Source organism: Beta vulgaris, chromosome 5 (assembly GCF_026745355.1).
Source record: "Beta vulgaris subsp. vulgaris cultivar EL10 chromosome 5, EL10.2, whole genome shotgun sequence".
Classification (NCBI taxonomy): domain Eukaryota; kingdom Viridiplantae; phylum Streptophyta; class Magnoliopsida; order Caryophyllales; family Amaranthaceae; genus Beta; species Beta vulgaris.
This window is the reverse complement of record NC_079206.1, coordinates 55885396-55910561: the sequence shown is the minus strand read 5'-3', so window position 1 is coordinate 55910561 and position 25166 is coordinate 55885396. Positions and strand designations below refer to the sequence as shown.

Genomic DNA, 25166 nt, shown 5'->3' with positions numbered 1-25166 from the left:
TGCACGAAAGCTTGGATGATTGCGGAGCATTCAGATGGATTGATAGCTTTATCCTGCGATGATTTTGAAGATATATTGCGATATGGCTTTGGTAACCATTAATTACCATGCCTAAGGAGCTACAAAATAGACTTTTGATAGCAAGAGAATAAAAACAGCATAAACCGCCACCCTTTGGGGTCCTTTCAAGCTTACCGCAAGGCCATGGCGGTCTCCAATTTCAATATTACGTAATCTTAGTTTTAGAGTGTTTTAGGAGTCCAAATCCTAGTCAAACTCCTTGTATTTGGATAGATATAAATAGGTTTTGGATAGAATTTGAAAAGGGGGATTTTCGGAGAGAGAAATTACGTGAGTTTGGTTCTTCCTCTTGGACGCTTCACATGATATCACGCCATTCTCCATTATTTCCTCAAGTCTTTGTTTTCGACATTCAAGTTTGCAATTTCATCAATTAATTCAAGTATTATTTTCTCTTCTCTATTCTATTTATTATTATTGTTAATCATGCTTTCTTTTAATATTTATTTTGTTTATTCAATCATCATGTGTGAGTATTTTTCTATTCTAGGGTTAGGTTGAACCCTAACATGAATTGATGCTTGTTTAATTCCCAATTCCCAAACTTTGATTAATTTATGATTCATTTATTTTAGGGTTGGTTTTAATTATCAATTTATGACTAGAAATAGTATATTTGAATGTGATTATTTTTTCAACGAAAGTTGAATCTTAATCGAATCTAGAACCCTAATTTAAGATAAAGGAAATAGTTGATGGAATTTATTAGGATGTTAGGATGCTATGTCTAAAGTCCTTAATTTGCATGACTCCATGAAAATAGGCATGATTGCATTGTTAGGGAAGCTATTGATTGATCGAAATAATCTTAGTATATTAGGGCGCGTCTATCCTATGAGTTATCTATTAGTTAATTAAGGGAAAAGGGATTATTTGTGGCATTAATTCGTGTTAGTGGGGATACTTAAACCTAGATGTCTTTAGTCTTTGATTCACTCTTGAATTTCATTTGATTAGTTATTTAGATTAGTTCATCATCACTTTATTGATTACTTGCTTAGTATTAATTAGAGTCAATTTACTACTTTGAATCAGTTAGTCTCTTGGGATTCGACCCTTATTTGCCCGACTACATTAGTTAGGAGGAATAGTTAGGTTATTTTTGTTAGGTATGCGACACGCCTTTCAATAGAAATAAATGAGATTGTGTTTAAAGAGAAAGAGCATTTTTTACGAGTTTAGTAATCGTACCCCTATTTCTACATTCTTGGATACGACACTGGATTATATGAAATATGAAATCTGAACTGAAATATATCATAATATTATATACATATTGTCTTTACTAGATGGATACTTGACTAAAAATGATTCACTTCGTGATTACATCTCTTTTTGTTACTCTATAATTTTGGGATATATTTTACTGTCTGTTTTTTGTGCAACATGCCACACGGAACCCAAACCATGCGGCCACATTAGTGTAGCTCTTCCTTCTTCCCCTCCCCAAATCATTTTCTCCTCACATTTTTCATTTTCTCTCTCCTCCCCCCCCCCCAATTCCTCTTCGCGAAAACACCTACGACAACCACCACCAGTTGCAGCACCGATCTCCTTGAGTCCTTCCTTGATTCTCTCTCCTACTCCCGCCGTCGCAATCGTCGGAATCTCGGCTTTTTCTGCTGGTTCCGGCTACGAGATTTCCATCTGAAATCGTTTAGTTAAACAAGCTGCTTGGGCTTACCGTGAACCAACTGTTTCTTCTTCTCCTTCTTCATCTTCTACAAGATTTTGCTTTTCATGCGACTTTTTCTGGCCAATTATCGCTATTTTCCGACGGCTTATCTCGGACCTGCTGCACGTGTCTATGACCGGTTGGTAGACGCTTTGTGGCTCATCCTATGCAAATAACGATGGTTTCTATTATGTTCTTTTTTTTAATGGGTTTAATTTTATTTGCAGTAATTTGATGGAGTTAAGAGGAGTAATGATGGTTGGTTGTTTGGGTCGATGGTTGTGGTGGTGGTGTGGTGGTGATGGGGAGGAGGAGGACATGGTGGTTCCATGGTTTGATCAAAGAGAGGGAAGGGAGATTGAGAAATGGTTTGGTGTTTGTATAAAGTAACCCTTATAATGCAAAAAGTAACCCATACTTTCACTAAAAAGTAACCCTTCAATATTACAAAAGAGCAACCTTTAGCATTTGAAAAAATTATCCATAGTCTCAGTAAAAGTAATCCCTATTTACCGTAGAAGTAACCCCTTATAATTACAAATGTAACCCATATATACTTTTAGTAAAAGTAACCCCTTATCATTACAAAAAGTAATCTCCGGTACCGCTTAGCATTCGAAAAAGTAACCCTTAGTTTCACTAAAAGTAACACCTAAAAATTAGAAGAAGAAAAAACCTAGATTCAACAAAAGTAACCCCTGTTATGAAAAGTAACCCTTCTGAAAACGGATTCAAAAGTAATCCCTGTTACGAAAAGTAACCCCTCTGAAAACGAATTCACGCTTGGGATTTTTTTTAAGGGACGCGAGCTTCATTATAAAGCCTAGCTTGGGCCTTTTATTAGTTGGTCACACCATTTGTTCAAGGTGTAGCCTGCCTTATACAATTTTATTGTTCTTCTCACATTATTTATCACTTACAAAAACTACTGATGTGATTTCAATGTCAATAAACCTACTAATAACTCGCATATCTTAGTAACTAGCCTTATATGCATGCGATGCGTGAGGAAACATGTTGAAAATCAAATTAATTGCTAATTACATCTAATAATTAGGAATTGTTAGATTTTTAATTTGTTTATCACACTGAATTAGGGATTTTCATTTTTTTTTCAAAAATTTTGTTGAGAGGGAAGTAAGTGATTACAAATTTTTCGATTTATTGTTTTCTTTTTGTTGTGCTTTTTTTAAACTTTTAATTTTTTTTGAATTAATTATCTAGCTATATCCTTTTTTTTATTTTTTTTTCTTTTTCTATTTATTTGTGTTGCTATATATAATAGAGATTTTCCATCTATTATGCAAATGCAACCAGAGAGAGAGTGGGGAAGCACTTTGTTTCTTACAACAAAGTACTAGGGTGTTCACTTTCATCTTTCTTGCAAGTAAAGTTTAATCTATCATTTATGTGGTAGGACATAAAATAGACGAAACATATGTTTAGAGTAGGTTAGAAAAACATCAAATAGAAGTGAGAAGTCCTCTTTTACTTTCAATTCTAATCGAATTCTTGAAAAGACCAAATCAATTATCAAACACATTTTATATTTACCTCTTCCGCCACTCCCAAATAGTAAAATGGAAAATTTAAAAGATTTACAAGTTGCCTTTGATATATATATATGTATATGCAAATATGAATATAACAATGATTATTGGAATATTGTTTAACCATGCTTACAGTTCAAGTTTAATGTCATAATAATGGCCTACTATGTAGATTCATAAATCATAATAATAATATAAATAATAATAACACGAACAGGTCACATCCTCAAATTATTAGCAAAAATCAATGGAGTATGAAGAAAGTCAATAGACATAATTATACATATCTTGGGTTAGAAACTGTAAAACTGTAACTCCCCATAATGTACTTAGTTACTGCCACGACTCCCCACTTTCCTTAGTTGGTGCGATAATTTTTGACCTGTTTTACATGTACTCTAATTTTCTAACTAGTGTTGGGTTCATAAATTATTACTTATTTCTTAAGAAAAAAAAGCTTGAATTAGATCATTATTTCAAATTCTTCTAACAAGGCTATACCTCAAATTAATATGAATAATTTCAGCATAATAATGGTTAGAAATATGGTATACTTTAACCGAACTGAGGGTCGAGGGGTTCTGGGGTTGGGTAAATCCATGGACTCCCTTATGATTTTGGATATCTATTAATAGTTTTTTTTTTTTTGGTGTTTGCACCCGGTTCACCCCTTCGGGCTACATCCGGATCGAGGCCAAGTTCGGGGTGGTTAGGTTTCATTCCTCTCCCAAGGGTGTTGCGGGGATTCGAACACAGGTCCGTCCTACCAAAGCCAGTCCCCATCACCACTGGGCCAACACTTATTTGGTGAATATCTATTAATAGTTGATTGTAAAATATAAGACGATTTATGGCCCTGTTTGGCACTAGCGTTTGAGGTACCGGTTAGCGGTTGGACAAGATTGAAACGCTACTTAAGAAAATTATGAGTGTTTGGTAAGGTAGTGGTTGTTGTAGCGGGTAGCAGTTGGAGTAGATTATAAGTAGTGGTTGTGGAACGTTACTACAAGTAACGTTTGCGGTTTAGAGGTAGCGGTCTACGAAATAAACCCTATATAATAGCATAAAGTAGAATTATTAATCAATGTTTTTTGATCTTTTACAATTCCAACAGCTACTTTTGCCAAACACTTCTAATTAAACAACTAATTTAATCGCTGACCGCTGACAGCTACTAGTAGACAGCTAGCAGCTACCCCCAACAGCTACAACTACTACAACCGTTAACAGCTACTAGAACCGCTAGTTTTGCCAAACATGCCCATACTACTCATACTATAAATGAGATAAGTGTTTCATTGACCTTTGTAATATAAAGTACATGGTTATATCCACTGCTCATTGATATACTTCCTCTATTTCAGATTAAGACTCTGTTCTTTTGGATTGAATTGATAAAAATTCAATTCATTTCAGACAAAATTACCTCTCACAATTTTCATCCAATTCAGTTTAACTCAGTTTAGACAAATTTAATTCAATTCAGTTCAAAAGAACATAGCCTAATTGTCACACTTTTCTTGATCTTCAATAAACTTTCATCTTATAAGAATTTATTAGTGGATCAAGGGGATAAATAATTTGTGAGAAATAAAAGAAGGTGATAAATAGTTACAATTATATTAGAATTATAAGTCATAATATTGATTAAACGAAGAATTAGCCCACTTATAGTGACAGTTATTTATTTGTTTCCTTGAACAAATATAAAAAATTTGTACAATTAGATATTACAAATTTAAAATATTAAAACCTCTTCCTTCTCCCCTTATTAAATCAACTCCATCTCAAGTAGTATGTCAGTCTCTAGTTGTTGGCCTATCCATTCTTCCTAAACCACCATTTTCCAAACACCCTTCTAAACTACCACCCAACTATTTAGAGAGAGAAAATATTGCCATCATTAGCATATCATTATTATTAAAGGCCTTTGCTTAATTCTTCATCTTACTTCCTTACACACCCAAAAACAAACAGAGAAAAATAGAAACAGGGGACACCCCCTTTATTTTTTTCCCTTCCAATTCATTAGGGAAATACCCTCATTTTGAAGCTACATCAACATCATTTTTGCTTCATTTTCACATCACTTTCTTAGTGTAACTACTTATTATAAATCATCTCCCTCAAAATATGGAAGAAAATCCAGCAATTTCAATGGCAAAAGCAGCAAAAATCATAAGAAGATCAATCTATACATTTCTTCAACACTACCATTTTTTCACCTCAATAGCTTCTTTGATTGTTCTTCCTTTCGCAATCTCAATTCTCATCACTCAAGCAACTGTCCCTCGATCATTAGTTTTCTTCCCTACCATCTATGGCCGCCTCCACTCGATCTTCCATGCTGCAGGCTTCCCTCCTTCCTCCGATTTATTCGCACTCGTAAGCCTTAAACTCTCTCAAACCATCTCCACTTCCATCATCACCCTTCCTTTTACCATCTCCTTCTTTCTCCTAGCAAAAGCCTCAATCATACATTTCTTCACCAATATTATAACTCAACATCCAACATCAAATTATTACTCACTTTCACCTCCTTCTTCCTCTTTTACCACCCTTTACAACCCCATTCTATCGACACATCTTTGCAACTGTTTCATCATCTTTGCAGCCAACGCTACATGTTTCTCTCTTCTTTTCTTCGCCTTCAACTTCCTTGAAGGTTTCCACCTTAACACCCCCATTTGGGTGCTTACTTTCTCAGTTTTTGCCGCGGTCTTTTACTCCATTGTTCTTGCTAACACTTTTGTTGTATGTAACTTAGCATTGATCTCTTCAGGTATTGAAAGAAGGGGTGGTTTTTTGTCTATACTTAAAGCATGTGTCTTAATAAGAGGTAATACCTCCACTGCTTTGGCCTTAGCTGTGCCAATTAATCTTGGCCTTGCTGCAGTCGAGGCCTTGTTTCATTTCAGAATTGTGGCTGCTTCACAACACGCTCATCGTTTCGATACCACCAACTCCTTGTGGCTTGTAGCACTCGAAGGCGTCCTCATTGCTTACATTTACTCCGTCTTATTAGTTCTTGATGTCATTATCAGTTGTATGTTCTACCAAAGTTGTCAAAATGATCAAGCTTTTATTCATCAAATTACACAAGGCTATCCTGCAAATGATCAAGATGCTTATGTAATGGAGGTTGATGAGGAATTTCGTTGCTATGATTATGATGTTGAGAAATTGAAAGGGTTAGAAGAATTTGTATGAGTTTTATTTCATTAAAAAAGGAAGGTATGAATTAAGGGTAGATTTTTTTTTTCCTTCTTTTAATGTATTGTTCTTCAGTTGGAAAAGGAGCATTTTGTACAGAAATTAAAGGGGGAAAAAAGATAGATTATAAACCAAAAGATGTTGCAAATTGAAGATGGGAAAATCATCAAATTTAGTGGGATTGATTTTCATGGTTCAATACAAATTTGTACACCCAATTAAGAAAAATTCATTGTTTGCAATTAAATTAAGGATTTAATTATGTTTTTCTATAGAATTTTGAGGGTGCCATGATGGTTTGACTTGCTTAACTTTCAAGTTTAGATAGTACATGCTCTTTTTATGATTCTAACTTTTAGGCTTTTGTCATGTAAATTTTATTAAGAAGTGAGATTTCACCTAATAAATTGAGAGTAGGTTGAAGAAGAATGAAAATTTGGTGGAAAGAATTGTCATGAAACTTTCATTAAAATGTGATGTTACTCAGGTGTGTGTGAATATGTGATGGTTCATAATTACCATGTTTAGCAAAAAAATGGTGGGTCATAATTTCTTTTTTATAATTTTTTTTCCTTTTTCTTTACTTTATTTGTGTTTTGTTTTTGGAGATGGATCGTGGGTCATGCTCTAATTTTGTTTTTTATATAGATTTTATAATTTGTCTTTTAACAGAAAAAGAAGGTGGGTTGGTTGGTTGAGTAATTAAAAAGGCTATATTACTTGGGCACTTTTGCAGTTATACTATACCCTTCTAGCGTTATTTGGAAGACATGGCAAACCTTAACTTAGGTACGTAGGTACATGAATATAGTGTACGAATTGCTTATAATATAGTACTCCCTTCGTCCCAATTTAGTTGTTATATTTTGACCATAAGTACTATTTATGTCATAATTTTGACTGTATTTTACTCCATATACATAAGAAAAAAAACATAGTCATTTTGGATCTTGTTTGATTCGTCCCAATTTGTATTTTTCAAACATATAATTTTTATAATTTTTTCATATATGTAACTCAAGATATTGGTGTTTGAAATTGCATCTCGTAAACTGTAATAAAGCAAATGTAGCAACTAAATTGGGACAGGGGGAGTAGAATTTTGTATGACATTTTTAAAAGATGTATTGCTATTAAAGAATTTGGATATTTCTAACCTGCCTTTGGAATAATAGGATATAAAAGGCAAAATATGTTCTTCTGAATTTACAGAAAATCAGTGAACTTAAGAAGATTAGGATTTAGGGCGTGTTCGGCAACCTTAACTGTGGTGGTAGCTTTTAGCTGTGAGAATAGTTGTTAGCTGTGCTGTTAGCTGTTAGTGGTTGGTGTGTAGCTGTTAGCTGTTAGTTGTCCAAGTAGCGGTATAAAATATTGATTTTCGATAAAAGAAGTTGTTAAAGTAGCTGTTTAAGAATAACTAGTTAAGAACTCAAACAAAACTTTAACATATGATATATACACTACTAAACGCTACCCCAAAAGCTACAAATTGTAGCTTTTGACAAACACTACTAAAACACTACTTGTACAACTAAAAGCTACTTACGTCATTACCTTGCCAAACACTATTATTTTTTTTTATTAGTATTTTGACCATGTCAATACACTAAAAACTACTTAAAAAGTGTGCCGAATACGCCTTAGTGAATTAGGTTTGTAGGTTATCCAATCAATAGGAGTATAGGACATAATAAATGATGTATTTTGCTCAAATATCTATAAGGTTTGTTGGTTATGAAAATTTGTACTATCTTCCACTATAGCTTATTATCGACTGAAAACACTTTTTTTTTGTCTAATTTCTGTGATGAGCTTGCTAAATGTTAATGATTTATAAGTAAAAAAGGCGTCACCTAAAACTTATAGCTTTTAACAGAATAAGATGCCATGTACTTATATATTATTCATAAACAATGTAGACGTTTTTTCTCATTGATAAGATGCCATCTTAATTCTTAATTAATCACATATTCTACTCCACTTATTCTAACCTTTAATTCGTTCAAGTTGAACCCTTCAATATAATGAATATATAATATATTAGTTGGTCCATTAAAAGTCGTAAAGGCCCTTTGATATTGACAATATCCTAATTAATCCATTTCGGTACAATGTACTAAAATTTTAATTACCATATTATGGAGTTAACATATCTAATCCAATATATATTATCTTTGTTCTATTAACACATGCTGCAATAATATATATAGCAAATGAGAGAGTGTTCGATTCTCATGGAGGGGAGTTGGGAGGCCTGTTAAGATTATAAGATATTAATGTAATTTATCGTTGTAGTTAGAGCTGTCAAAATATGACCTGATCTGATAACCCGACCAGAACTTGTAATGACCTGTAACTGACTTGCACCTGAAATTTTGGCAAAACAGGTCACCTGAAACCTGACCTGTACCCGACCTGATAATAACTGATACCTGCTCTTGACCCGATACTCTATGACCTTAACCTGAACCGATACACGCCCAAAAAAGACCGATAACTGAAATGACCCGACCCTGACAACGATATGAACCCGATTCGACACCTGACCCGATTAGGACCTGAAACTGATTATAACTCGACGTAACTTGTCATTAACCCGACCTGTTGGGACCCGTTACCTGATTTTACTAGACCTGTTGTGACCCGGTACATTATTTTACGACATTATTTTACTTGACTTGGTTCTACATGTTACCCGATTTTACCCGACTTGTTGATTGTTGATAACTCGACTTGTCATTGATTTCACGACATAGTAACCTAAATCATAAACTAACACTACTATAAAAAGGCATATAACTAGATGAACTATTCAAGCGTTGATTTTCAATGAAATCTTAAATAATGATACAAATGTGAAGCAACGCCACACAAAAGTCGTGACCTGTTCCGTACTCGAAGCAACCTGAAAGTGACCTGAAACCAAGTATGGTATAACCCGATAATTACCAACATGAACCGACTCGAACCTGACCCAAACCGCTATTGTCCGCACCTGATAAGTATCCGACCCATGCATGACATGAACCTGAAAGCACCTGCTATAAACCCGACCCGACACCACATAATCACAAAAGATGACCTGTCCCGAAATTTACCGCGCCGAACCCGAAAGAAGAAATGAACCGAGAAAAACCTGACCGAATTATGATTGTTCCCGACCTGCACCCGACCTGTTTGATTTAATGATCTGACACGACCTGACCGAACATGACCTGAAACCTGAGATGACCCGACCTGAACCCGATTCAGTAACTGAATTGACAGCTCTAGTTGCAGCATGTGATATAGCAAATGCCCAGTGAAAAGAGGTTGATGTATTTATCTTACCAAATTCTATAAAAAAAATAGCTCCAATGATATACTCCCTTCGTTTCTTTTTAATGTACACAGTTTTCTTTTTAGTCTAATTCTTTTTAATTTATATACTGTTGTTTTTTCTATTTTTGGTAACATATCATATCTACTTTCTCCTCTTTTTACACCCATGTCATTCACTTTTTAATATTTTAACTCACTCGTTTGTTTTTCTCTCTCACTTTTCAATTTATCTCTCCACCTTTTCATTTTTTCTCTCATATTTTTATATTTCCTCATTGGTTCTCCCTAAAATGAAGTGAGTAAATTAAAAAGAAATGGGGAGAGTAGTAAGAACACCTATTGCTAAATGCTAACTTCATGTAACGATTTGATAATTAGAATCATTACATTGTATGTCACATACACGCATCATTTGTAGAAACAATATATGTAATCCTGTAGCTATCAATTATCATACGTCTTATTCAGAATAAAAACTATTATCAATATTAAATTTAATAAATGGTCAATTTTGTGCTTGAGCTTATTTAAACAAGAATTATTGGTGAAATCGACTCTATCATTTAATTTCTTTCGTGAGATAACAATTCAAACTTGTCTTTATGTTATGCGTTTCATTTGTTATTCGTCAAATTTTAGCAAGCCCTTGATCATTATCAAAAAAAATTGTCGGATTATTTAGTAGTGTAGGTCAATGAGGTAATCCAACTAATCAAAGTCATCATCCATCGTAGAAATTAACATAATCGTTTTAAATGGGGGTGTCTCTAAGCAAAAAGGAAGATACATATTCCAATATTGGAGGAAAAGAGATTTTTCTATTAGATATTGAGATACATCTATAATTTGTAATGACATGTACATTAACTGAGATGGTTATTCATAAACTTAGATGAAATGTCCGTAAGCTTAAATGGTATGTTCATTAATTAAGATGATATGTCCAAAATTGAGATTAGATGGCCATTATAAGTAAATGATATGTCTCACACCTAATATCTTCTCAATATTAAGATACAAAAATCACCTTAGGCTATTTTCAGCAACTAATCTATACCTAGTATATATACGGGTAAAAATTACAGTGGAGTTCTAGAACTACTTAACAATGAGATGGAAATTGGCAAAAAACAACAATAAATTGTTGAGATTTACTATTTTTTTGTTTAGGTGGTCTTCAACTAGGGTTGTAGTGGCGGCATCTGGGCATAATGCGAGAGTTCGTGGTTGTGGTGGTGGTTGTGGGTATGGATGAGGGTGAGATGGAAGGGGATGTTATAGGTGGTGGCATTGGCCAAGGTGGAAGTCAGGTTGAAAAAGAGGTAGTTGTAACTAATAATAATGGGAACGAGATAGTGTGGCAAAATATTGATTAATTTATGTTGAACCACATATGTTATGCACATGTAAATTGTTCCACATTGGAGAAAGAGGAGAGAAAGTACCACAATATAAGTTAGAGGAAATACTCCTACTATTGACAATTGGTTTTAGTATGGAACCTCCTTTGGACTTATATGTGGTCTGAACTCTCCTCCATATTGTGGTTCTCTTTACAGGAAAAATTTTCCGATCCTTATTTAAACACATAGATTTCATAAACTCTCTAATTTTTGTAATTTTCTCTTAGGCAAAATTCTTCACGCTTGATTGTCATTGCTTCTAAAACTCTAATCTTCCATCATCCACTGACCTTCCAGTCTTTATTACGCATCAAAAATCACTCATTGTCATTGTATTTCCATGTTTCATTGTCATGGTCTAATTCAAGAAATTTAATCAACCATCACCCATTAAAATTTCAATCTCTATTGAATTAGAATCGTAAGTTCGTAACCATCATTTACTCATTCCTTGAAATTGCAATCTTTTTTTTATTCTCAACTTCACATCAAAAAGCATATCACATTTTTCTCATCCATACAAATATATTAAAAGGTGTGATTGATAACGTCTATGCGCCATCACCCTCCTTCTGCCACTAGAATTTTACCACTTATCCCCTGACCTCAGGTAAGGATTTCCAACGATTCACCATCTGATCTAACATCTTTTAGTGATTCATGTTTCCACAAAATTATATATGTGTTGATCTAACATCTTTTAGTGATTCATGTTTCTACAAAATTATATATGTGTGTTGTAATTAGTAATGTGGCGGTCAATGCCTACTTCCAGCCATAAAGTTTATTTTTCTTATTTGATTTCATTTTTGCAGTCATCCCCTTGTTCCATCTATGCTTTCGAAATTTGCCACGAACTTAGAGTCGTCTACTTCGTAATTAATCGGGTAGCGTTACAAATTATTCTTGATGCTAATCAAGTCTTACTGTTGTTGTTCGAGAATACGAATCAGGAGATGTAGTTCAAAGGTCAAAAGTCAACGCCCATAAAGAGGTCGGTAAAATTGTTAATCATAGCACAAATTCCTTGATTGTAGAAGTAATTTAATTCAGTTATGCTCTTATGTGCCATGTGGACCGTTCCTCTTGCACCATAATATCGAGTGTGCAATTAACCAATAATATATTGGTCATCATATTGTTTGCTATATAAGAAATTATGTAGGTAATGGAAATTTTCACGAATTTCTGAATTGTGTAGTTATTTAGTCGACAGGAAGTGGGAAAAATGGGGGCAATGAAAATTAATGGCAAATTGAAATACCCACAAAACATGATAATTTATTTACCTACCCCCTCGGTCATTCAAAATTTCCACATCAATTCATGGGAATTACAAGTTCCTTAATGTCAACCAAACACATTAGTCAATTTTCTAGGAATTACATAAGGAGATAACTTTCTAGAAAATGAAACTTCTTATGGAATTAAATTTCCATGTACACACGAAACAACCATTTAACAAAGATAAGATACATTTACCATTACACTAAGTGATATATGATGTAATCGTTTTAAAATTAAATTATTAATAGATGAAAATATATAAGTATTCGTGGCATAGTTTGCACCTAAAAATTTTTTTTTTTGAAAGAGAAATTTCATTAATCGCAAGCCAAACGGGATCTAAAATAGATATTAAAGAAAAAACAACATACAATCAAACAAGGTTAAATCAAATTCGTTTTCGAAGAAACTACAATGAACCAGATCGAGCAATACAGTGCAGCCCCCTTATATTTGTTGAATCAAGCAGCTATTGATGAGGAAGTCTATCATTCTGACATAGTTTGGAAAGAGCATCCTTGATCGAGTCATGTTGATCGCATTCGAGATTCCAATACCTTCATGTTGAGTCTCGAACTTCAACCACTACGAATAATTTCTCATACCTAAAAACAAAAATAAAAAAACCATACTCACAAATATCATAGGGGAAAAGGAGATCTCCACAACCTGGGGCCTGTTCTCCCCAGCTTATTTTCAGTTCAATTCAGTTCAGTTCAGCTCTAGATAATACTTTTACTCTCATATATCACTATTTATTTTAGTTCAATTCAATTGAGTTCAGTTTAGTTCAGTTCAATTCAGTTCAGTTCAGTTCAGTTCGATTTAGTTCATCTGTTTTATGTCGGGAAGAACAACCCCTAAATAACCCCATAACAGGTTTGAATAAAGCTCATAAAGAGATACTAAATTATTCAACAAAACAGAAAAGTAACTAAAAACTGAAATAAAAAGGAAAAGGGGTATTTATCATAAATAAAATCATCCATGATAACCCCTAACTGATGAAAAAGGAATATGGAAAGTTAGGATTTTAGAGAAAAAAAAAAGGAGTGGCTTTTTTTTTTTTGGTTTAAAGGCAGTTTGGGATGCCCGGCGCGTAAAATCTAATTGTATGGTAAAAGTAAGAGCAATCCCAATGGTGATCAAACCCATCACCAAAATCAGAAAATTTGGATTGAACAAAAAAACATAGATCCCATTGGTGACATAAAACTCATCACCAAATGACAAAACATGTTATTGTTCACATGGTGAACAAACTCATCACCTCATCAAGCGTGTAAATTGAAGAAAAAGGGGTATTGTTACACACAGCCAGCCAGTGGCAAGCTGCCACGTGGCTGCTTCTGTGTATTTTTGGGAAATTTCGTGGAAATTTCCACGGAATTTCCCAGAAAATCCCTATTTCAAAACAAAAAATACCAGAAATTCATATTTTTCCCCTCTATAAAATGATACCCATATTGATATATTTCAGAACAAAAATAAACACTTCTCCTTCTCACCTTTCTCTCTCTAAAAATATTTATACATCATTTTTCTCTATAATTTTTTACCTTCTCCTCCTCACCTAAAAAGAGGAAAAAATTATTTATCCATCATGCGATAATAATAATTAATTTATTTGTATTTAATTATTATTTTACTAATTGCCCAATAATGATAATTAATTTTTTGTAATTAATTATTATAATTTTAAGTAATCATAAGATGATTCATTTCTATTTTTAATACGTAAATTATATTATTAATTGAAATAGGAGAGATAAATAGGAGAGAGAAAGTTAAGGTGGGGTAGTGAAAAGTAGGAGAGATAAAGTGGAGTTTGATGGTTTTTTTGTTCATGAGTGGAGTGGAGGTGATACATTTGTTCATGAAATGAACAAAACATGAGTAAGTAGGGAAACTTGGTGATCAAACCCATCACCATTGGCATTGCTCTAAGTCATATTTTCACTCCTCCTTTCTTCAATATCAAATATTTAATTAATCACCTTTGCTTCTAACCTCGGATTAACCATCCTTGCATCATATATAAGATTTTTATTATCTTATATATATATATATATATATATATATATATATATATATATTATAATATATTATATATATATATATATATATATATATGTTAAGTTCATATGAGAACCACCCTTTGGTGAGAACCGTGAGAACCATTCATTTTTCCTCATTTTACGAAGATTTTGATCATTTCATAACATTTTTGCTCATTTTTTGTTTCATTTATTTTATGGTTTTGCTTATTTAACAATTTTATGCTCATCTATCAACGTTTTTGCTCATTTTACGTTTCGCTGATTTTACTTTTTTTCTCATTTAACTTTTTTATGCTCATATTACATTTTTCTTCTTTTATATTTTGTTCATTTTATGTTTTTGATAACTTAATGTTTTCTACTCATTTTATGTTTCTTCTCATTTGTTTTTTTTTTTTTTTTTTTTGCTCATTTGAAGTGGTTCTCACGGTTCTCACCATAAGAGGGTTCTCACTAGAACCAACCCTATATTATATATAATATATAATATATATATATATATATATATATATATATATATATATATATTTGGTAAGAAGAAGTGATCCAAACCCCGCTCAGGTCTTAATAAGTAGGCACATGAGAGTAAGGGGGGAAGGGTAAGGAGAACCCTCAAAGTGCCTTTAATGGGGATTGAACCCCCAATCTCAAGGTTGGAAGGGTACTATCCTTCCTACTAGACATAAGTACTAATTGGTTTATTATCTTATACTACGAATCTCATTTTCTTGATTAATGAAGTATATGATACTATGATCATATGATGGTATATACTCCATATAGTATGATCAATCATCTTCCAAAATAAAATATTATCCACTCGAATTAACGTATAGTATATGTTTCATGTATATGAAGTTTGCTTTACGTAGTAATCACGCTGAATTAGAAGTGTAGAACCCATGGAAGTTCCAGCTCTTACGAAACACATCTCCAACGGCTATTTTTTCAAATTACGCAACTGCGTGTTCTTGGCTAGGAGAAACGGAATTTTTCGCAGTTTGGGGAGTAGTTCACTTGATTCGTCAAGAAACCATGACACTTTTTCATGGAACACGAAAATAACGTCCTACTTTAAAAGTGGCGATATTGACTCTGCACGTAAACTGTTCGATGAAATGCCGCAGAGAAATTTGGTGACTTGGAATTGTATGATTTCTGGGTTTTGTAAGAATCACATGTTTAGTGAAGCTCGCTACATGTTTGATGTTATGCCAACCAAGAATGTAGTTTCATGGACTGCTATGTTAAGTGGGTATATTGGGTTTGCTATGATGGAAGAAGCGCGGAATTTATTCGACGAAATACCCCAAGAGTTGAAAACCCATGTTTGTTGGGATATTATGTTAAAAGGGTACATAAAAAGTGGAAGAATTGCTGAGGCTAGAGAATTGTTTGATCAATGTTGCCATCGGAATTTAGGCCTTTACAATAGAATGTTGGGTGGTTATGTAAAAATGGGATGTGTTGAAGAGGCGTATGAGCTATTTTCTAAGATGCCTGAGCATGATCTAACATCATGGACTAATATACTCACTTGCTACACGAAAGCAGGGTTGTTGGATGAGGCAAAGATCATGTTTGATGGTATTCCTTTCGAAAAGGATGCACAAGCTTGGACTGCTATGATCCATGGTTATATGCAAAATGGCATGGTTGATGAGGGTTTGAAATTATTCCACGCGATGCCAAATCAAGACATGGTTGCATGCAATTGTGTAATTGCTGGGTTGGTAGAGAATGGTAGATTAAAAGAGGCTGTAGAACTATATGGAAGGATGCCAAAGAGGGATATCATGTCATCAAATTCATTACTATACGGGTTGGTGCTAAAGGGAGATATGATAAACGCTCAAAAGTTCTTCAAAAATATCATGACTCGTAAAGATACAGCCTCATGGAATACATTAATTTCTGGGTTTCAAACTGAGGAAGCTTTGTTATTGTTCACCCAGATGCTAAGACATGAATTCAGGCCTGATCAAACAACTTACGTAACAATTGTGTCTATATGTGGTTCACTTGCTCTACATGGTTGGGGTAAAGCAATCCATCTACAAACAATCAAGAGAAGTTATGTGCGTGATGTATCCGTTTCCAGTTCTCTTATATCTATGTATTCTAAATGTGGCCTGATAAATGATGCTTATTTGTTGTTCGAAAGTATGGAATATCGAGATACTGTGACTTGGAACACCATGATAGTGGCACAAGCATACCATGGATCTGCAGGTAATGCACTTGAGCTTTACTCTTCTATGATTCAATCAGGCTATAAACCTAATCGTATTACATTTTTAGCACTCCTGACTGCTTGTGCTCATTCGGGTTTAGTTAAAGAGGGACGAAAGTATTTCAAGTCTATGGAAAACGAGTGGCATATTACTCCACAACCTGAGCATTATGCTTGTATGATTGATCTGTTTGGAAGATCTGGCATGTTATATGAGGCTTTTGAATTAGTTAAACATCTTACATTAGATGTTCCATCTTATGCTTGGGAGACATTATTAAACTATTGTAAACTACATGGAAATTTTGAGCTTGGGGAAATAGTATCTCAGAAGATTTTAAGTAACCACCCCAGGAAAGCAGAGATGAACGTGCTCGTATCGAACATTTTTGCTGCAAAGGGCTCGTGGAATGATTCAGAAAATATTAGGACAGCAATGAAGCAAGGGAATGTTAAGAAAGAAGTAGGATGTAGTTGGGTAGAACTAAGAGGATTAATCTGTAAATTTGTCTATAATGACCAGTCTCATTCACAAACAGAGGAAATTTACAAGGAGATTGAGAATCTTTCTGTCATTATCAAAAAGATTAGTATAATGATATAATTTGTTTTGTAATATGCTTTCCTCTAGGGCTTGGTTAGATAACTTATTATTGTGAGTTCATATTATTAGATGTGAGCTGTTAATGGTTTTGAAATGATTGCAAGACAATAATTTAAGGAGCAGCAGTATAGAATAGGAAAAAGAAGAAGAAAGTTGTATGATATGTTTAATGCCGTAATTGCTTAATAGCAAATATAATAATTATGACATGTTTAAGGCTCTTGTCATGGGCAAGTTGTAAGGTCCAACATACACAACATTTTCTCAGTCTAAATCTTATATGCAACTACAATTTTTATATACATTTAGATTTTTAATGGAGCTTAGCTATGTCAATGGACTATGCAAATCTTATCCATTATAATCCAAAGATTAGAAAAGAATTAGTATGTTGTTCCTACATGGAATAAGGCAGAACGAGTGGGGGTAAATCAGCAAGAGTCTTGTGTGATGGTTGCAAAAAGAACATGTCTCCTAGGCAATGCTAAGGTAAACCTGTATTTTAGAATATAGTGTTCAATTAGAGTTTAAAAATACCTTTAGTAGCAAACATTATCTTCTGACTCTTTTGGACAACCAGAAACTTTAAATTGGTCTTCACATAGAATTACAATTGACCCAAAGTTCATAGCCCATAGTTTAAAAAATTAAACCTTAAACGGCCCGTTTGGTAGTCGTTAATAATTTGCGGTAATGAGAATGAATTTTAAGTGTAATTTTATTAAAGAGGCACCCTTAAAATCTCCATGGGGAGGCATTTTTTCTCCATGGGCAAGCAATCTCACCCCTAAACTTATGTTTTTGTCTCCAAGGGAAAACAATTTTCATTACCACTCATTACCAACTACAAGGTGGTATTGGATGAGAATGAAAATTCAAGAAGGAAAGTGGATATTTTAGGAAAAATTAGCATTTTCATGATAATGGTCAATGGACAATGATATTTTTCACAAATTTACACACAAATTCATTCCCATTACCACCATTTATAACCTACTACCAAACGAGCCGTAGGTACAAGGAGTTTGTCTCGCCCTTCCTAATATAGAGAAAAGGTATGGTCCATACTCCCATCATATGCAAGGAGCATAGAGCCATAGATATGCCTCATTCTTCTTGTAAATTCATGAGTTCAGTGTTACCAACAGTTGCTAGGCTATATGTTGCCGTTTAACACTTATGATGCCACTACCATACTCGGTGTAAGTAGGAACCATAAATATATCTTTGCTCGTGCAAGAAATAAATGGAACAGTTTGCAAGCAATAGTTTGAAATAATTGCTTGGAAAAAATGTAAATGACTTCACTGATTAAGATAGTTGACATCCCAGCTATGACAGAACTTTATGATCTTGCTGATTACACATTTCACAAGCTACAGCTTCAAATAATTGCTGAAATTTTTGATAAATCATTTCCTGCATATAACAATATGAATGTATGATATCCATGCTGATTCACATTTGACAAGTAACAGCTTCATACCGACGGTTTGTCGGCTAATAGCATGTTTTGATCAATAAAAAAAACTGACAAGAAAGGGGAATTCCTATAAGATCAGTAAAAGAAACAGTGGTGTAGGACTTTTGTTGATTATTGGGAAGTGGATAATGGTGCTTTGCTTTTCTACAAAACTACACACGAAGATTTTCTAGATGATATAATAATGTCATTGGCAGCTATTTTTTAGGCTTTTAGTCATTATTACTGATTAAAGATTATAAAGTCAAATATTAAAGGTCGTGGGCCATGGGGTAAAGTTTTAGGCTTTTTCTACTCCTAATTTATCACATGAGACAAAAATGAAGTGAATTTTCTAAAGGGTATGCCACCAGTGATTTTTCTCTCATACCGTCAACTTGGGATTCTATGTTGTAATAGAGGGGTGAATGATGCAAGTTTAGTTTAATTAATTAAGTTACACTTGATTTGAATTTGAAAACTACTTCTGTTGTTTCCAAATAAGTATAATAGTTTGATTTTAATGCTGATTAATATATAATTTTGATCATTAATATATTTAATTATGTGGTTGTAAAATTATTCGAAGTTCATATTATTAAAATATTTATTGAAACAAATCCAAAACATTTTATATGATTATTTTTGGATTTATATATAAGGAAAAGAGTACGATCAAAAGCAAGGTGTGTGATTAATGTAAAAGTCAAATTTTTGCATTTATAAAGAAGAAGAGGAAGAATTATCTAAGCTAGACTCGACCCCAGATTTGCAAGTGTGCGAGCTCGAAAAAATCAAACTCAACTCGAACTTGAAATCTCAACATCAAGCTCAAACTCGGATTCAAGTTCAAACTAGACTTGATCAAGCTCGAATCAATAAAAATAGTTATAACTTTTTATTGTCATCTTACTCTTGAGTGTTATTATTGCGTGAAATTACATTGTTGAGCAATATATTACGTTTTACAATTAGAAAATAACCATTTCTTAACGACAAAATATAACTAAAATCCAACATAAAAAAGAATTATGAATGTTACAACCACATGTCTAATAAAAATAATATATATATATAAGACTAATTAAATTAAAGTTTACAGAAGTTCATAAGTAATTAAAAATTTTAGTATCGATACATATGATCACATCTGACTCCATTTCATGCCCCCCCTCAAACCATTTCCACAATTAATTTTGTTTTTCCAACCTTTTTGTGATTTAAATTTTGAAATGTTTAACTTTTGTGTTTGATTGCAATTTTTCTTTCACGATAATTTTTTAAAAAATAAAGTTCAACAAAATTATTAATTTATGCAAGAAATAAATAATTTGATCAAATTCTTTTCAAAAGTATCTAACAAGCCTTTTCGAGTGGAGTATGGAGTAGCTTAACTCGAATAATTAGTTGTCTAGTCAAGATTGAGTTCGAGTCAAGCCAACTCGAATCGAGTTTTCACCAAATCAAACTCTAGTACCTTGCGAATTGGCTCATCTCACCCCTATGCTCGAGAAGAGGAGAAATTCATGATGACCGGCCTTCTTACCACAAGGATAAATTATAGGGTGTCATTCAGTTTGGCTAGCTCATGAAATATTTGAGTTCAGCTCGAAATTTTCATGAGTCGAGCATAGCTAAGTTTGAATGACTCCAAGACGAGAAGCTTGTGAACAAGCTTCAAATATTTTTAAGCAATTTTATTTTAGCAATTAAAGAGGTTAAGTAAAAAAATGGTAAAAATTATCCCAATATTAATAAAAAAAATCAAAATAATTAAGCATCAACAATTATACCATGATGAATTTCTTTTTAATGTAGTTTCCAATTTCAAAGTTGATTTTAGAATAAGTTGAAGTAAAAAGATCAAACTTGAAAAAACTCGAGACTCGAATCAGTCGGGTGAAAGTGTTATAAGTCTAGCTGAACAACCCAAGTTGGGACTAGATTCGAATCGTTAACAACCCTAGGTCGAAAGCGAGGGTTAGGCCGCTACTTCACATCCCTTGACAAAAAATGAATTGATAGATGCAGCGCTCTTCTGAAAAATGGATACGTACTTATTTTTTATTTGAAGACACCTTCACTTCTTTATGTCATAAATTGTTAAAAACATAATCTAAAAACATCTTGTATAAAAGTATTTTGTTGGATGTACTCAAGAAAAACAATCTAGTGTAAACTATAATCTAGAATTATCCTAAGAAAAATCTATCGTGTAGGTAGAAAAGAGAATCTACCTAACAAAGGGAAATGTAGTAGAAAATTTCAGAGTGCTAAAAGAATAATTAATTCTTGTTGATAGAAGAAGTTTAACCGGCATCATATCTCTATTATATAAGGGAAGGGGGGAGCAATGGTGTCCTCTTTTGAAATGCCTATTTTCCCCCTTCCCTTTCTAAATTACAAAAGGAATGTCAAAATCAAAATCGACACTCAAAGAAAACTACCAAAAATTAATTTACAACACTCACTCACAAATCACTTAAAAGAAGAAACTTTACAAATCACTGGTACAATTGAGAAAATCACGTAGTAAAAATCACGCAAATCACTCAAGTAATCAAAAATTTTCATTAAAACTTAAAATTAACATACAAACTAAAACTAATAACCTAAAACGTCAATACATACAAAAACATTTACAAAAATCTACTTACGAATCACTATTCTCGAGAACCATTCACAATTATATACTCACAAAAGTTACCTATAAACACAAATCTGAGAAAAACATAAGATTTTGACGGCGATATCACACATTCATCCATCGACAATTTGCGAACTTCCAAAAAGGTACATAATTCTTTTAACCTTCAAAATTATTTCACATTAGTTGAAATAAACAATAACAACTTAGTCGACTATTATGTATTTAAAAAAATGGAGATGATAACAATGAGTTCAAAAGGCCTTTTATACAATCAGACTTATATTAAATTCATTTTCAATAAAACAAATTTAGTTTTTTCTTTAAAAAAATGCCAATATTAAAATTTTTGCCCATTTTTTGCAAAATATCCATGTTCATAAATAAATTTTGGAAAACAAAACAATATTAAACTTTTTACGAACTACATTTGCAAATATCCATTTTCAGAAAAAAAAAACTACATTAATTTGCGAAAAGTAACAATTTTTGTTTTTCTAAAAAAAATTCCAATATCAAATTAATTGTGTATGAATAATTTGAAATTTCATTTCAAATATAATTGAAGCTCAAAGTGTTAAAATTTAGAAAAGGACAAAATTTAAAATGATGAAAATTTTAAATATCAATGTGTGAAAACAGAATTTAAAAGTTAGACAAGGAAAAAAAAAACTGAATTTAGTTTATACTTTTTGGTTAAAATTTTGGGATCTTGGATCAAATTTTACCCTTGCTAATGCCTAAAAAAGGTAAAATTTGTGTTTGCGTAAATTGCTAGTAAGTATAAGTGGACATTATTGCATGATGATGTTCTAATGTAAGAAGAAATAAATGTTTTTGTAAAAGTAAGCTATTCCACAAATCTCTCCAACATCAGAGCACATCATTGTTGAAATTTTTTTTCCAAAGATTAAAAGTCCACTAGTCTTTCGCCAAATTCCAAGATTTGGTATCAGAGCGAAATTTTCCAAAGCCTCATAGCCAAGATAAATTTAACCCAAACACAACATAAATTATAATGACACTCAACAAACCAACTTTTGCAATTCCAACTTTTGGGGGAGAAAATTATGATTTTTGGAAAATTAAAATGAAGATATTACTTAAATCTCATGGGTAATGTCGATAAAGGATATACAGTGTCTGAAGACAAAAGTATCCTAACGGAAACACAAAAAGACAGCTTGATGGTAAAAAGATGAAAGATGTCATGTATTATATCTCATACAAAATACAAACACAGATACAACACTTCCAAAAATTTTAAGAGCAACAAAGCCAAGAAGGCTTGAGAGATCCTATAACAAGAATTTCACTGAGATAATAAGGTGAGAAGTATCAAAATCCAATTTTTAAGGAGAGATTTTGAAAACTCTAAATGAAAGAAAGGGATTCAATGAAAAATAATTTTTCAAAAGTAATGAAAATAGTCAAATGAAATCATATGGAGAAAAAACGTCAGATGAAAAAATTATGAAAAGGATTTTATTAAGTTTAACAAATAATTATAATAACATTGTTACTATAATTAAAGAAACATAAGATATATCAAAAATTATGGTGGGGAAACTTATGGGATCTTTAGAATCACTTGAACAAAGAAAAATCGTCATATCAATGAAGAACTAGTCAAGACTGCTCTTGCAGCAAAATTAAAGAAAATTCCCAAAAGAAATATGAAGGATAAAAACGGCAGAAGTCATCCAAAGGTATGAATCAAAAACTTTCCTGCAATATTTGCAAAAAGACTAACCATGACACTACATATGTTGGAATAAAGGAAAGACGCAGTGTTGGGAATGCAAAAAGTTTGGTCATGTAGGAAAGGATTGCAAGTCCAAGAAAAACAATGAGATTGTCAATTTTGGCGAATAAAATCAAGAAGAAACATTATTTTGAAGTAAATTATTTTTAAAGTTTATTTGTTAATGACAAGAGCAGTATTAGCAGGGAAGGTTGGTGACATGAACACCAACAACAAAAGAAAATTTGGAGAAAAACTATTTTAGGTACGTGATGGCTGATGACACAAGCAGGGGAAGAGTTAGGATTCTCAGTCAGGGGTAGCCTAAAAAAGCTACCAAATAGCGGTTCATAGTACTGAAACATAACTTATGTTAAACACTTATAACCCTTTTACAAAATACGATATGATATTAGTATAGGAAATTATTTCCCGTGACTCGAATTTGTTTCATTTACAAATTTAACACACACTCATATTTAACATGTAATTATTTTTTTCAAGTATACTTGAAACTTTGGCCACTGGAAGGGGTTATTTGGTTCTAAATTTTCTCTAGTCATACCAATTATTAATATTTCATATTGATTCATGGGTTGTGTTAAATTGGTATACAAAGTGATGCAATTTGTACAACTCATGGTAAGAAAATGTACCCTTACATTACATATTTAACAGAGTGGAAAAAGGGAGTTTTACATATTTTAGTAACTTTATGTATGAATTGAACTCAAATTTGGTAATGCAGCCATGAGAGAGAATGGGTTAGAGATAGAAAGTCAAGAAAAAAAACCCAACTCATCTCAAATTAGAAACCTTAGCCAACCAAAAAGTCTCCAATTGAATTTCTTTGCATCTCAGATTGCCCAAGTCTTCCTGATTTGGCTTATCATCGGCCTATTATGGGTCTTAGTAGTGATAATTGGAATCCAATTATCAATTTTTTCTTTAATTCATCAAAATATGTTCCCCCAATTTGAGTTCGAAGGTTCGAGAAATTTTTTCTTAGTTTTTCCTCTTCAAATATCAATATCTGAGAGTAATTTGTCTCCTCTCATTAATTATTTTCAGTTAATTCTATTTGTTTCCTTCTCATGAATTTCGATCCAGTCTTTAAATTGGATTAAAGGTTTCATTTTTCTTCCATTCAAATTCAAATTAGATTATCTAGCTAGGTTTTATAGGGTTTGTGCGTTTATTTCGATTGAGGGTTTGCTTTGGTTCTCTGTTCTATCCATTGATATTGCTCAATCTTCGGCTTCACGTGGTTCTGTTTCAGTGTTGCCCATCGTTCATATGTTGTTATTGTTTGGTGGTGCTATGATGTATGCCATTCATTTCATCTTTAAAAGTCGTGGGAGATTAGCACTTGGGAAGTTTTCTCCTTCGGCCTCCCACCTCTCTCCAGAATTATTAAATTGCAGTTGGCCTTCTTCCTATTGGGAGTTCACAGCTTTTCTTTCTTGTGAAGCTTCAGTCGTCCTTCCATTTTTGGGAGTTCGCAGTTGCTACAAATGATGGAACCCCTTTGGTGTTTCTATCAACCAAATTTAGATGTTGGGATATTTAACCAGCTCAAGATTCTTCATATAATACGTGGTACAATGATATGATGAGTAAGCTTTGTCTTTTCTCATTCTCAAGCATCTTTTCTTTAGTTTATCTTCTAATGGAAATTGATGAGATTCTACTGTTTTATATTTTTATACTTGAATATCATGTGAGTTATAATGGTGTGAGTCAAATTTGTCCTTTCTCATTTTCAGACCCCTTATCTTCAGTTTATCTCTATGTCAAAATTGATGAGATACTAATTTTTCATCTATTTGTTCTCTTGCCTTCGGTTATTATCTTGATTAAGAAAATTTCTAATTCTTGTGGTA

At 32.8% G+C, this 25166-nt stretch overlaps 2 protein-coding genes across 2 annotated transcripts; both read left to right on the top strand.

Annotated features, from left to right (window-relative positions):
- Positions 1 to 5097: 5097 nt before the first annotated feature.
- Positions 5098 to 6796, top strand: LOC104894001 (hypothetical protein). Its single transcript, XM_010680152.4, has one exon. The coding sequence runs from the start codon at positions 5440 to 5442 to the stop codon at positions 6514 to 6516; it is 1077 nt and encodes a 358-aa protein (XP_010678454.1). The 5' UTR covers positions 5098 to 5439; the 3' UTR covers positions 6517 to 6796.
- Positions 6797 to 15495: 8699 nt separating this feature from the next.
- LOC104893999 (pentatricopeptide repeat-containing protein At4g02750) lies at positions 15496 to 17430 on the top strand. The gene has a single exon (XM_010680150.2). The coding sequence runs from the start codon at positions 15496 to 15498 to the stop codon at positions 17428 to 17430; it is 1935 nt and encodes a 644-aa protein (XP_010678452.1).
- Positions 17431 to 25166: the final 7736 nt, after the last annotated feature.

Bases quoted from the DNA above. Each gene is read 5' to 3' on its own strand.
- LOC104894001 (XM_010680152.4), top strand. From the start codon at position 5,440: ATGGAAGAAAATCCAGCAATTTCAATGGCAAAAGCAGCAAAAATCATA.
- LOC104893999 (XM_010680150.2), top strand. From the start codon at position 15,496: ATGGAAGTTCCAGCTCTTACGAAACACATCTCCAACGGCTATTTTTTC.